Here is a 13,293-nt window from a genome sequence, read left to right on the forward strand (position 1 = left end):
GTTTTCATCCAAGTTGTTTGAATTGAAAGCCATATGGTATTAATCTTAATTCATTTTTTTTTCTCTCACTCTCATTTCTATTTTATCAGAATCTCTTAATACTATTTCAAAAATGTATCACCTGTTAACTAACCTCAATTTCCATTGCTTTTCTCCTAGTCAAAGTCAGTATCACTTGGATTATTTCCATGACTTTCTTCTATCTTATGTCATTCTTCACATAGACTCAAAGTAATCATTTTGAAATATGAAGCAAGCTATATTTTTATTTTTAAAACATTTAATGTTTTTAAAACTCTCCAATGTCTTCTCATAACATTTTTAACAAAAATAAAAATTATTCTTATAATCTAGAAAGTCCTATGAAATCTGACCACTTTGTTAGTCTCTGGCATTACCAAGTGGCCCACTCCTATTTGTTCATTAAACCCCAGGCATGCTGGATTTCAGCTCTGAATGAAATTTTTCCCTCTAGATCCTATTTGTTAGACAGGTCTCAGATTAAATGCCACCTGAATAGAGGTGCAATCATAGGCCACCTTAAGTACTGTATTAAAGTAAATTATATTTGTATTTATCTAAAATTGTCATACTTGTTTTCTAATTTAATCTGAGTTTATAAAATTCAAGAGTTAATTTTGAAACCCAGTGAATTCTGACACTTAATAAATGTGGTCCATAGTAAACATTAGATGAACTAGCCAAAGAATGAATACATGCCACATGTTAGGTACTTTTTTAGGTGTTGGACAAGGCAAATGTAATACTGTTCTACACACCAGGAACCCATAGTCTGGTGTTAGAAGAATTGTTGAAATCACTAATTTCAGTTTCTCATAGGACAAGACTTCCTTTTTGACTGGAAGCTCTCTGTCTAGGCAGCAACAGAGCTTTTAAAGAGTATTAAGGAGAACACTGGCTTGGGGTAGAAGGAAGGAGAAAATACAAAGGAAGAACTAGAAGGGAGAGAGAGATAGGGTTCTTGGGAGTTGTTTCAGTAGGGCTACAGAAAGAGTATGGTAAAAAAATAAATAAACTACATGGAAATTGGGAAAATAATATCAAAATGGATAAGCATAGTTATGAGTTATCTTCCTGGCTGGCTTTTAAACATTTATTCCAATTCCAGTTTCTAAAATGATCTGATTTATAATGACTCTGGGCCATTATGACAAGTAGTGATTCTATAGTGTCCAAGATGCAGCTAATAAATAGTTGATGTTGTTATTGTTAAGTGCTATTGAGTCGGTTTCAACCCATAACGACCCTGTATAGGGTTTAAGAGGAGCCACTGGTAAAGTGTGAACCATCGATCTTGCGGTTCAAAACAACTTTATAGTCCAGCACACTTACCCACAATGCTGTAAACCATTTTTTCTTACCACTAATGTTGCAATGGGTCAGAACTGAATCATTGGCACTTAACAACAACAACAACGATGTGTAAAGGAGTCCTGGTATGGTGCTGTGGCTTAATGTGCTGGACTGCAAGTTTGGTTTGAGTGCAAGGTTGGCGGTTCAAACTCACCAGCCATTCCTCAAAACACTATACTGGGTCACTATAAGTTGGAACTGACTTGATGGTATTAACAACAACAACAAACGTATAAAATTAAGTCCTGGTATGGCACTGTAGGATAAACACTGGACCATAAGATTAGTTTCAAGCTCAAGGTTAGTGGTTCAAACTCACCAGCCACTCCTTGGAAACCATATATATGGTCACTATGATGTGAACCTGACTCGACAATATTTGTCAACAACAACAATATATACAATAACAGGTAAATTGTTTCTTTCTAATATCTGTTTGCTCCTCAGCAAAAATATTAGTGGCACAATTGCTATCCTCATACTTTTCTTCCTTAGACTCTTGGGACTTTGTTAAGAATCAGAGAGAGAGTTCATATGCAGGATAATGTAACATAGATATCACTAGCATGATAGATATACTTTGAGTAATAGAATGAACTAAGGTTAAGGTTAGTCTTCTTTCAATTCCCCCTTAAAGTATGGATTATTTTATGTAATCTGCATAGTTGGTGGAAATGGTTTCTAAATTGTAGAGTACAGAGCTTGTTAAAAAACAGATGCTCAAAAGCACCAAGTTTGATGAAGTAGAGGCTAGGCCTGAGAATGAGCAATTAAGAAAAAAAAAATGCAGGTTGTCATATTATAACTGAGAAACAATGATTTATTTGATGTAACTATTACCTTTAAGAAAGAATTCTGAGATGATATAGCTGGAGTGATATCTTGAAAGTAAGCTTGCATTTCTGTGGTCATACTGAGAAAGAAACACATTTTCTTCAGGGTAAACCCAACATGTGGCCCACCAACAACTCTACTTGCTTTCTGCTGACCGGTTTTCCAGGTTTGGAGACATATCATCATTGGATTTCCATGCCCTTCTTTTTTGTCTATATCTCTGTCCTTTTGGGCAATACCACCCTCCTCTTTCTCATCAAGGAAGATCACAGTCTCCATGAGCCCATGTACTATTTCCTGGCCATGCTGGCAGCCACAGATTTAGGGCTAACCTTGACCACAATGCCCACAGTGCTGGCAGTCCTCTGGTTGGATCACAGGGAGATTGGAAATGGGGCCTGCTTTTCCCAAGCCTACTTTATACACTCACTTTCCTTTGTAGAGTCTGGTGTTTTGCTTGCCATGGCCTATGATCGCTTTGTTGCCATTAGCAATCCCCTTAGATATACTTCCATCCTAACCTATACTAGGGTGATGAAGATCGGCCTGGGAGTTCTGCTGAGGGGATTTGTTTCTGTTACTCCCCCAATAATGCTCCTCTATTTCTTCCCCTATTGCCACTCCCATGTCCTCTCCCATGCATTCTGCCTTCACCAGGATGTCATCAAACTGGCCTGTGCAGACATCACCTTTAATCGTCTGTATCCCATAGTGCTTGTGGTCCTCATATTTGTGATGGATTCTCTGATTATTCTAATCTCCTATGTGTTGATACTCAAGAGTGTTCTGAACATCGCATCCAGAGAGGAGAGGGCCAAAGCCCTCAATACCTGTGTCTCCCATATCTGCTGTGTCCTGGTTTTTTATGTCACAGTGATTGGACTGTCTCTGATTCATCGATTTGGGAATCACATTCCACATATTGTCCACCTTATTATGAGCTATGTCTATTTTTTGTTCCCTCCATTAATGAACCCTATAATCTATAGTGTTAAGACCAAGCAGATCCAAAATGGAATTCTCCGTCTTTTTACTATCCATAGAATTGGGGCTTGATCTCTGGTCAATAAGGACTCCCACACAATATGAGAACTTAAGCAAAGGAGCAAAGATGTCTCATATCTGTTTAGTTGCTGTTGTTGTTGTTTTTAAGTACTGTGGAGTTGATTCTGACTCATAGTGACTCTGTTTAGTAGCCTTCATGAAATAGCTGTTATAGTAAAGCAACAAATTGCCCTGAGGTATATGCAAGTTTTTGTAATGTTTTGTATTTCTATTTACTAAATATATTTATCTACCTTTCACTCAGTCCCTGTGATAAAAATATCTTAGGTGACTAATTTAACAAGTATGCATTTAGGGTTAGAAACATAGGTTAGGGAAAAGAATCATCAGGGTATAAAATTAGGAATCTGGATAAAATGGAGTAAAGTTGGGTTCATTTATATTAAGTTAAATCATCCCATATAAGACTCCACACAAACTATGGGGATGTATAATTTTGTCACAAAATTTGAGGGATTTTCCTGCAAAAATTTACAAGTCCTCTTATTATAGGGTTTTAGTAATCATTAAAATAGTCTCTCTTTTTGACTTTTTCTTCTTCATTAAATAGTTATGATTTTGTATTAAGATTCATGAGCTCAGGGTGAAGGCACAATGGCAAACCAGTCAGACAATCCATAGTGACCCTTAAACAAAGACCAGAAACCAAGTGAAACAAATGCATAATACAGTCCTCGAACCCAAAGATTCAAATGAAAGGATAAAATAGTAGATCAAACACTGATTGGAAGAAGAAGCTGAATAAAAGCAGTGAATGAGGAGAGGTATGAAGTAGAGGTGCCTAGTCAGCCAGACCAGCACAGTCTAGTCTTTTAATTCATTGCAAACAATGTTCTGGGTTAGGAAATTTGGAATACAACTAAAAGAAATCCCTATAAGACAGAGACAAAGTGTAGAGAAATTCAGAATGAAGATTAGTAGAAATTAAGTTTGATCGAAGGAAGGAAAATGCAGGAAGCAAGAGACTCAGGTAAACACATTTCAGTAGAGGGCCAATAAATAGAGATAGAACCATTCACAATTAATGATTCATGGCTGTTTGGGTTGGGTACCTGCACAATTAGGATGGCTTGTATGGTGACAGCTGGAGACACTGGAATCAAGGTCCAGTATCCTCTACCCTCAAATCCTGCTGCATTTAGTCAAGGGAGGAACCATAAAACGTGTTGCATTAACCCAGGAGTGTGCCAGCACCTATACAACACCATACTTATTGATAAATGCATTGAATGTTAATGGAATAAATGGATCACAATTATGCTGTATATTAAAGACACATAAAGACAGATATATGATAAAAATTAAAGGATGGAAAAGTGTATATCAAACAAATGGCAACCAAAGAAATGTAGGAGTGGTAATATTAATTTCTTATAAAATAAACTTTAAAGAAGAAAACCAGCATAAAAGATAAGGAAGACTATTATGTAATGATTACAGGGTTAATGGAACAAGAATACATAATCATAGTAAATATCTGTGCACCCAATGAAAGAGCCCCAAAATACAAAAATGAAACTTTAACAGAATTGAAGAGGAGTAGACAACAGCACAATAAGAGTGGTGTTGGTGGTGTGCCATGGAGTCGATTCTGACTCATAGCAACCCTGAATAGGGCTTCTGAGACCGTAATCCTTACCAGAGTAGAAAGCCTTATGTACCTCCCATGAAATGTCTGCTTGCTTCAAACTGCTGACCTTGAGTTTAGCAGCCCAACTCATAGCCAGTATGTTACAAGCATTCCTTCCACAATAAGAATAGGAGACTTTAATACATCACTCTCTATGAAGGGCAGAGCAACAAGGGAAAAAATCTCAGCAAACACACAGAAGAGCCAAACAACAAATCTACCAACTTGACCTCATAGATATATACATAAAACTCCATTCAACAACAACATTATTTTACAGTTCATAATGTTGATCCTCCATAACAGAATGTATGTTCAGCCACAAAGCAACCTCTGTAAATTTAAAAACAATGACATTTTATAAAGCATCTTCTTAGATAATAATGCTAAAAATTAGAAATCTATAATTTTCCAAGCATAAAAAATAAATTCTTGGACTAACAATAACACTTGCTTCAAAATTATTGCTTAATTGTTGTTGTTATTACATGTCACTGAGATGCTTTTGACTCATAACAACCTTATGTAATAGAAGAAATTTAAAAATGAAATAAAAATTCATCAAATCAAACAAGAATGAAAAATGATATACCAAACTTTTGGGAAAAACAATGGTCAGAGAGGAATTTGTAGCAATAAATGCATGCATCAAAAAAGAAGAAAGAACCCAAATCAGCACCTTAACCCACCATCTCCAACAATTGGAAAAAGATAGGTTAAAAATCCTTGAGTTACAAGAAGAAAAGAAGTAATAAAAATCATAGCAGAAATAAAATAAACAAAACAGAAAAACATTAGAATCCACAAGATTAGTAATTGGTTCTTTGAAAAACCTTAAAATTGACAAACCACTGGAAAATCTAGCAAAAGAAAAAAGGTAGAAATGAATGAGTGATGTCACAAAGATCCAAATGAAATAGAAAAAAATAATAAAAATACTGTGAAGAACTGTGTTCTTGTTGAGTGTTGCAGAATCAGTTCTGACTCTTGGCTATCCTGGATAGGGTTTCTGAGGAGCAGCTGCTAGATTTGAACCACCAGCTTTATAGTTCAAACCGCCCTTTCAGTCCAGTGCTTATCCTACAGCACCACACCAGGACTTAAACCAAATTTGAAAATTAAAACAAATGGACACATTTCTAGAAACACACTACCTACCTAAGCTAACACAGACTGAGGTAGAACATTTGATCAGAGCCATAAGACTCATAACAAGAGAAGAAATTGAACAGGTCATAAACTCTCCACAACAATAAAAGTTCAGATGGCTTCGCTGGCGAATTCTACTAAACATTCAAGAAACAATTGATATCAATTCTATTCAAACTATTTCAGAATGTAAAAAGGAGAGAATACTATTGAATTCATATTATGAAGTGAGCATAACCCTCATACCAGAGCCAGGCAAAGGTATCACTTAAAAGAAAATCATAGTCCAATATCTCTTATTACCATAGATGCGAACATTCACAACAAAATCAAAGTTTACAAAACCCAACAACATACAAAAAATAATAATACATCATGATCAAGTGGGACTCATATCAAGTAGGTCCTTAAGGATGGTTCAACTTTAGAAAATCAGTCAATGTATTTCACTACTTAAATAATGAAACAAAGGAAATTAACCATATGATCCTAGCAATCAAAACAGAAAAAAACAATTGAAAAAATCCAACACCCATTTTTTATAAAATGTTCAGCAAAATAGGAACAGAATGGAAATTTCTTAAAATAGTTAATGGTATGTATACAAAACCAACAGCCAACATTGGTCTAAATGGAGAGAAATGGAATGGGAACAGACCAGGGTGTTCCTGGTCTATCATGACTTCTACTCACTATCGTGCTTGAATGCTGAGTCAGATTTATACGCAAGAAAGGGAAATTTAAGGCATCCATGTTGGCAAACAAGAAATAAATTTCTTTCTCTTTTCAGAAGATATGATTATATACACAGAATATCCCAGAGGCTTATCAAGAAAACTACTGGAATTTATAAAAGGATTCAGCAAAGTAGCAGGATACAGATCCACATACAAAAATCAGCTGGATTTATTTAGGGAATAATTACGAGAATTTTTGAATAAGAAATCAGAAGAGTAATGCCAATAATGCCATAATACCCACTGAATAGATGAAAGACTAAAGAATACAAAAGAATCACAAAAAGAACTATACAAGGAGAACTATAAAACACTTAATAAGAAACAACAAAAAAAAGACCTGCCAAAATGGAAGACTATATAAAAAATGGAAGAATCTATCAAGCACATGGATAAGAAGACTTATCACTGTGAAAATGATACTACTACTCAAAACGATTGATCTACAGATACAATGCAAACCCAATCCAGCTTCCATCACAATTCTTTACAGAGAAGGATAAACCAATAAGCAACTTTATTAGCAAAGCACAATGAAGGAAGAAGAACAAAGAAAAGCAAAGCCTTACATTTTTCCATTTCAAAATACAGTACATAGTTAAAGTAATTAAAACAGCCTAGCACTAGGATAATGACAGATATATAGACCAATGAAGCAAAATTGAGAACACCTTCTACCTATGAACAACTAATATTTGACACAGGACCAAATGGGGAAGACATTGTCCCTTTAACAAAAGGAGCTGGCAAAACCAGATATATATTTGCAGGAAATTGGAACAGTATTCATATCTCTTACCCTATACAAAAATAAACTCAAGATAAAAATTTTCAATGTAAAACCTAAAACTATAAGGATCATCTAAAAAAAACATGGGGACAAACATCACTATACAATAATGCATGGGATGAATACATTATTAAACATTATTAGACAGACAGCAGAAGACGAACTAGATAACTACTTGTTGCTAAGTGCCCTGGACTTGCTTTCCGCCGCTCATAGCCACCTTGTATAGGATTTGTTTTTTTTTTGTTTTTTTTTTTTGTACAGGGTTTTCAAGGAGTGTCTGGTGGGTTTGAACCACTGACCTTGTGGTTAGCTGTTGTTGACAGGTGCCGTCAAGTGGGTTCCAATTTATTGTGACCCTGTGCACAAGAGAGCAAAACACTGCCTGGTCCTATGTCATTCTCATTTTAGAAAACCCAAAACTAAGATTTTATGTGTTGTCTTTCAGGGTTATTCATTCAAAAGTTATTATTTCTCCCTTTGTAATTAAAATAATTCTATGATGATATAATTTGATACTATATAAATAAAGTTCTCCCCATCAAAATTTCACTTATTAATCCATCATTCCTTTCATTTTATTAGCTGACATTATGCTATATGAAAGTGGTTTTCTTTTAACCTTCTAGGGATGCATTGATTTATTTATATCTGTGTAAAGTCTCCCTCTTGCTCCATCAAGTCAATTCTGACTTACCTAGAGAGGGTTTGTGAAACTGTAAATCTTTCCAGGAGCAGACAGACTCATCTTTTCTGACAGAGCAGCTGGTGGTTTTGAACTACTGATCTTGTGGTTAGCAGCCTAGTGATTACCTTACTGTTCCAACATGCTTCCTTAGAACTATATGTTGTTGTTGTTAAGTTCTATTGAGTCAGTTCCAACTTGCAGTGACCCAGTATTGGAATTCTGAGCTGTGGCTAATAGGTTTGAATTGCTGACCTTGAGATTAAAAGTACAGTGCTTATTCTACAGTCTCATACCAGGGCTCCTGTATCTGTATAGATTCATTAACTCTAATTTTATTTTTTGGATTATAATCCATTACCATAATTATTTATATTGATGCTCAAATTGTGCTAAATTTGGTTGGAGGGAGCCCCAACATACTAGATTCTGGATTCTTTATACATATCCTAATAATACAACAATATTACTTCAAACATTTGTTTACTTTCTCACACAGTATCTCAGTGCTGATAATTTATATTGTCATAGTGTGTTCTGGTGTGGCACTGTGGTGCGGTGGGCTAATGCGCTGTTCTGCAAAGTTGGTTTGATCTAAAAGGTTGGCAGTTCAAGCTCACCAGCTGCTCATCAGAAACCCTGTACAGGGTTGCTATGGGTTGGAATTGCCTCGACAGCATTTAAGAACAACAACAGTGTGATTCATGAAATCACTCCTTTTTTTCAAGGAATTCTCCTTTCCCTTAGTAAACAAAATTAATGAAAAAACAAAATCCAAATATGAGTGTTGTTCGTTGATAGTGATGAGTCACTGTTTTGGTTCCACTCAGTGCACAAATAAAGGAAACACACACAGAGAGAGAGAGAAACACAATTATATAATTATGTTTGCAAGTATATATGTGTCTATATTATGTTGTTGTTGTTGTTGTTAAGTACCATTGAGTCAGTTCCGACCCATAGGGACCCTATGTTCAACAGAACAAAACTTCACCCAGTCCTGTGCCATCATCCTTGCATTTGCTGCTATGATTGTGCTCATTTTTACTCTAGATTTGTTTGTTCTTCTGGTTATCTGTGGTACTTTTAATATTTTCTTCCAACACTATAACTCAAATGCATCGATTATCATATGGTCTTTCTTAGTCATTGTCCAACTTTCACATGCATATGAGGCTATTGAAAATACCATGGCTTGGGTCAGGTGCATCTTAGTTCTCTAACTGACATTTAACTCTTGAACACTTTAAACAGGTCTTGTTCAGAAGATTTGCCAAGTGAAACACGTCGTTTGATTTCCTGACTGCTGTTTCAATGAGTGGTGATGGTGGATCCAAGCAAAATGAAGTCTTGCACAAACTCAATCTTTTCTCCATTTATCATGATGCTGTTTATTGGTCCAGTGGTAAGGATTTCTGTTTTCTTTACATGAGGTGTAACCTATACTGAGGGCTGTGGTCTTTGATCATTATCAGTATTTTTAAGTCCAGTGCTGATCCTACAGTGCCACACTAAAATAATAGATAAACAAAAAGTTGTACAACAACAACAAATCCAAGGAGTGGGAGATCTAAAACCAGTGATGAGTAATAATTTGCTTTTGAGAACTTTTCATTCTCTTTGAGAACTTTCAGGTCTTGGGTATTTTCACCTATATGTTGTTGTTTTCAGGTGTCTTTAAGTCAGTTCCAAATCATAGCAATCCTAAGCACACGTGCACACATACACAGAGACACAAACATTACTCAGTCCTGATCCATCCTCAAAGCTATTATTATGTTTAAGCTCTTTTTTACTGTCACTGTGCCAGTTCATCTCATTGGAAATCTTTCCCCTTTTACTGACTCTTTACAATTCCAAGTAAAATTTCCTTCTCTAGGGAATGTGTCTTCTGATAGCATGTCAAAAGTACTAGAGATGAAGTCTCATTATCCTCAGTATTAAAGAACATTCTGGCTGCACTTTTTCTGAGACAGATTTGTTTGGTCATCTGACAGTCCAAGGTACTTTAAATATTTTTTGTCATACCAAATTCAAATGCACCAATTCTTTTTCTACCTTCATTATTCATTGTACAAATTTTGCATGAATATGAGGCAATTAAAAAAACATGGCTTGGGTTTTTTGTTGTTTTTTTATTCTGTGTATCCCTTCCATTTTCTTCTGATGTTTGATGTCAATCTACATTGTGTCCAGTTGTTGTTGTTGCTAAGTGCCATCAAGTTGATTCTTACTCATAGCAACACTGAATAGGACTTCCTTGCATGCATATGAGGTTATTGAAAATACTATGGCTTGGGTCAGGTGCATCTTAGTCCTCAAGCTGACATCTTTGCTCTTCAACACTTTAAAAAGGTCTTGTGCAGCAGATTTGCCTAATGTAATACGTCCTTTGATTTCTTGACTGCTGCTTCCATGAGTGTTGATAGTTGATCCAAGAAGAATGAAGTCCTTGACAACTTCAATTTTTCTCCATTGATAAGAATGTGTTTATTGGTTCAGTGGTGAGGATTTTTATTTTCTTTACATTGATATGTAATCCATACTGAAGGCTGTGCTCTTTGATCTTCATCAGTAAATGTTTTAAGTCCTCTTCACTTTCAGCAAGCAAGGTTGTATCACCTGCATATCACAGGTTGTTAATGAGTCTTCTTCCAATCCTGGTGTCATGTTTTTCTTCATAGAACCCAGCTTCTTGTATTATTTGCTCAGTGTACAGGTTGAATAAATATGGTGAAAGAATACAACCTTGTTGTACATCTTTCTCTTTCTTAATTTTAAAATATTCGGTGTTCCCATGCTCTGTTTGAACAACTGCTCCTTGGTCCAGGCACAGATTACTCATGAGCACATACATTTAAGTGTTCTGGAATACTCATACTTCGCAATGTTGTCCATAGCTTGTCATGATCCACACAATCGAAAACCTTTGCGTAGTCAATAAAGCACAGGTAAATATCTTTCTGATATTCTCTGCTTTCAGCCAAGATCCATTGGACATCAGCAATGATATCCCTCATTCTACAGCCTCTTCTGAATCCAGCTTGAACCTCTGGAAGTTCTCTGTCAATGTATGATTACAGCCATTTCTGTATTGCCTTTAGTAAAACTTTACTCACAGGGGATATCAAAGAGTTTGTCCAATGATTTCCACATTCCGTTGGGTCACCCCTCTTTGTAATGGGCATAGATATGGCTCTCTTCCAATCAGTCATCCGGATAGTTGTCTTCCAGATTTCTTGGCAGGGATGAGTGAGTGCCTCCTGTGCCGCTTCACTTTCTTGAAATATTTCAATTTTTATTCCATCAAATTTCCCATGGAACTGCTGACCATGAGATTAGCAGACCAACTTATAACTACTATGCTACCAGAGCTCCTTCCAAAAGGAGGGGTTCATATTCTGGCACTATATCACACCATTTTATACTTCTATTCATAAGGTTCTTAGTAGATAACTATTCAGAAATTTGTTTGCATCTTATTCTTCCTAGTCTCATAGCCTGGAAGCTGCACTGAAACCATTATTTTTTTCCCCTGGCCCTGTCAGGAGTCCTGGTATCCTATCTGTTATAGTATAGGCACTAAAATCAGTGTTCAAATCCACTAGTCACTCCTTGGAAACTCTGTACTGCATCACTATGAGTTGTAACTGACTCAAAGGTTCTCACCCACAGCCACCCTTTATAGGGTTTCTGAAGAGTGGCTGGGGAGCTCAAACCTTGTGGATCAAATCAACTTTGTAGTCCTGTTCATTAACCCACAGTGCCACACATACAAGGGACAAAATTATGAAAACTTATTAGACATTACTAAACACCTTGAGGGAAGGAGTTGTTAGGCCTAGGGGCTCAGGTCCATAGTCTCAGGGGATACCATGATCAACTGGCATAACATAGTTCACAAAAGCAATGTACATCCTATGTTGGTGACTAGAGACTGAGATCTTAAAAGCTTATAAGTGGTTATCTAAGGTACAACTATTAATCTCCTTCTGTCTGGAGGAAAGGAGTGTGATGAAAATGGAAGTCATTTGGAAACAATTAGTCCAGTGGACTAATAGACCAAGTGAACATTAGCCTCAATGACCCTGAGACCAGAAGAACTAGATAGTTTCAGGTTACTACTACCAACTGCTCAGAAAGGGATGATACTAGAAGGTCCTGGATACTGTGGAGAAAATGTGGAGCAAAACTCAAAATCACAAAAAGACTAGGCTTACTGGTCAGCTCGAAACTGATTAAAATCCAAGAGTATGCCTCTTAATCACCTCTCATTTGAGCTGAATTTTCAGAGAAGTTATATATATAACAACACTAGTGAGGCACGTACACCAGAGACTGATCATTCAGTATCAAAATAGAAGCATTTACCAAAAACAGTATTGAAAGTACCATGGGCTGTCAAAAGAACAAATAGATCTGTGTTGGAGGAAGTATAGCCAGAGTGCTCCTTGGAGGCCAGGATGGCCAGACTTTGTCTCTTATATTTTGAACATATTTTCAGGAAAGACCAGTCACTGGGGAAGGATGTCATGTTTGGTAAGCTGGAGGGTTAGAGTGAAAAAAGGAAGAACCCCAGAGAGATGGATTGGCAAAGTGGCAGCATCAACAGGCTCCAGTGTGGCAAAAATTGTGAGGTTAGCTCAGGACTGGGCAGTGTTTCATTCTGTTGTGCATAGGGTCACTATGATTCAATACTGACTCAATGGCGCCTACCAGCAACAGCAGCCAAGAACAAAGTTTAGGAGGATTGAGAATGAAGAAGGAATGGAAACAAAGAACACAGGGAGGAAGTGGAATTAGTTGAGGGGACTGTCATTATTGAAATGAAATATATGATTTGTTGAATATAAAACTAATCATCTACTCTGTAAACTTTACTCAGTTCACATTTAAAAGTTAAAAAAAATTAAAAATTACCAAAATAGCCTTTACTGCCAAAATAATCAGATAAGAATTCAGATAAGGGAAATAGATACGGACAACAAGTTGGGCTCGATCCCTCCCGAAGCGGGGAACAGGTGGAAAG

The 13,293-nt window shown here is 36.4% G+C and overlaps 1 protein-coding gene across 1 annotated transcript; it reads left to right on the plus strand.

Annotated features, from left to right (window-relative positions):
* The first annotated feature begins 2,325 nt into the window (after positions 1-2,325).
* On the plus strand, positions 2,326-3,264 carry LOC102812437 (olfactory receptor 51B5-like). Its single transcript, XM_006870339.1, has one exon. It carries the CDS (start codon positions 2,326-2,328, stop codon positions 3,262-3,264), a length of 939 nt encoding a protein of 312 aa, XP_006870401.1.
* Positions 3,265-13,293: the final 10,029 nt, after the last annotated feature.

Source organism: Chrysochloris asiatica, unplaced genomic scaffold (genome assembly GCF_000296735.1).
Source record: "Chrysochloris asiatica unplaced genomic scaffold, ChrAsi1.0 scaffold00140, whole genome shotgun sequence".
Lineage (NCBI taxonomy): Eukaryota > Metazoa > Chordata > Mammalia > Afrosoricida > Chrysochloridae > Chrysochloris > Chrysochloris asiatica.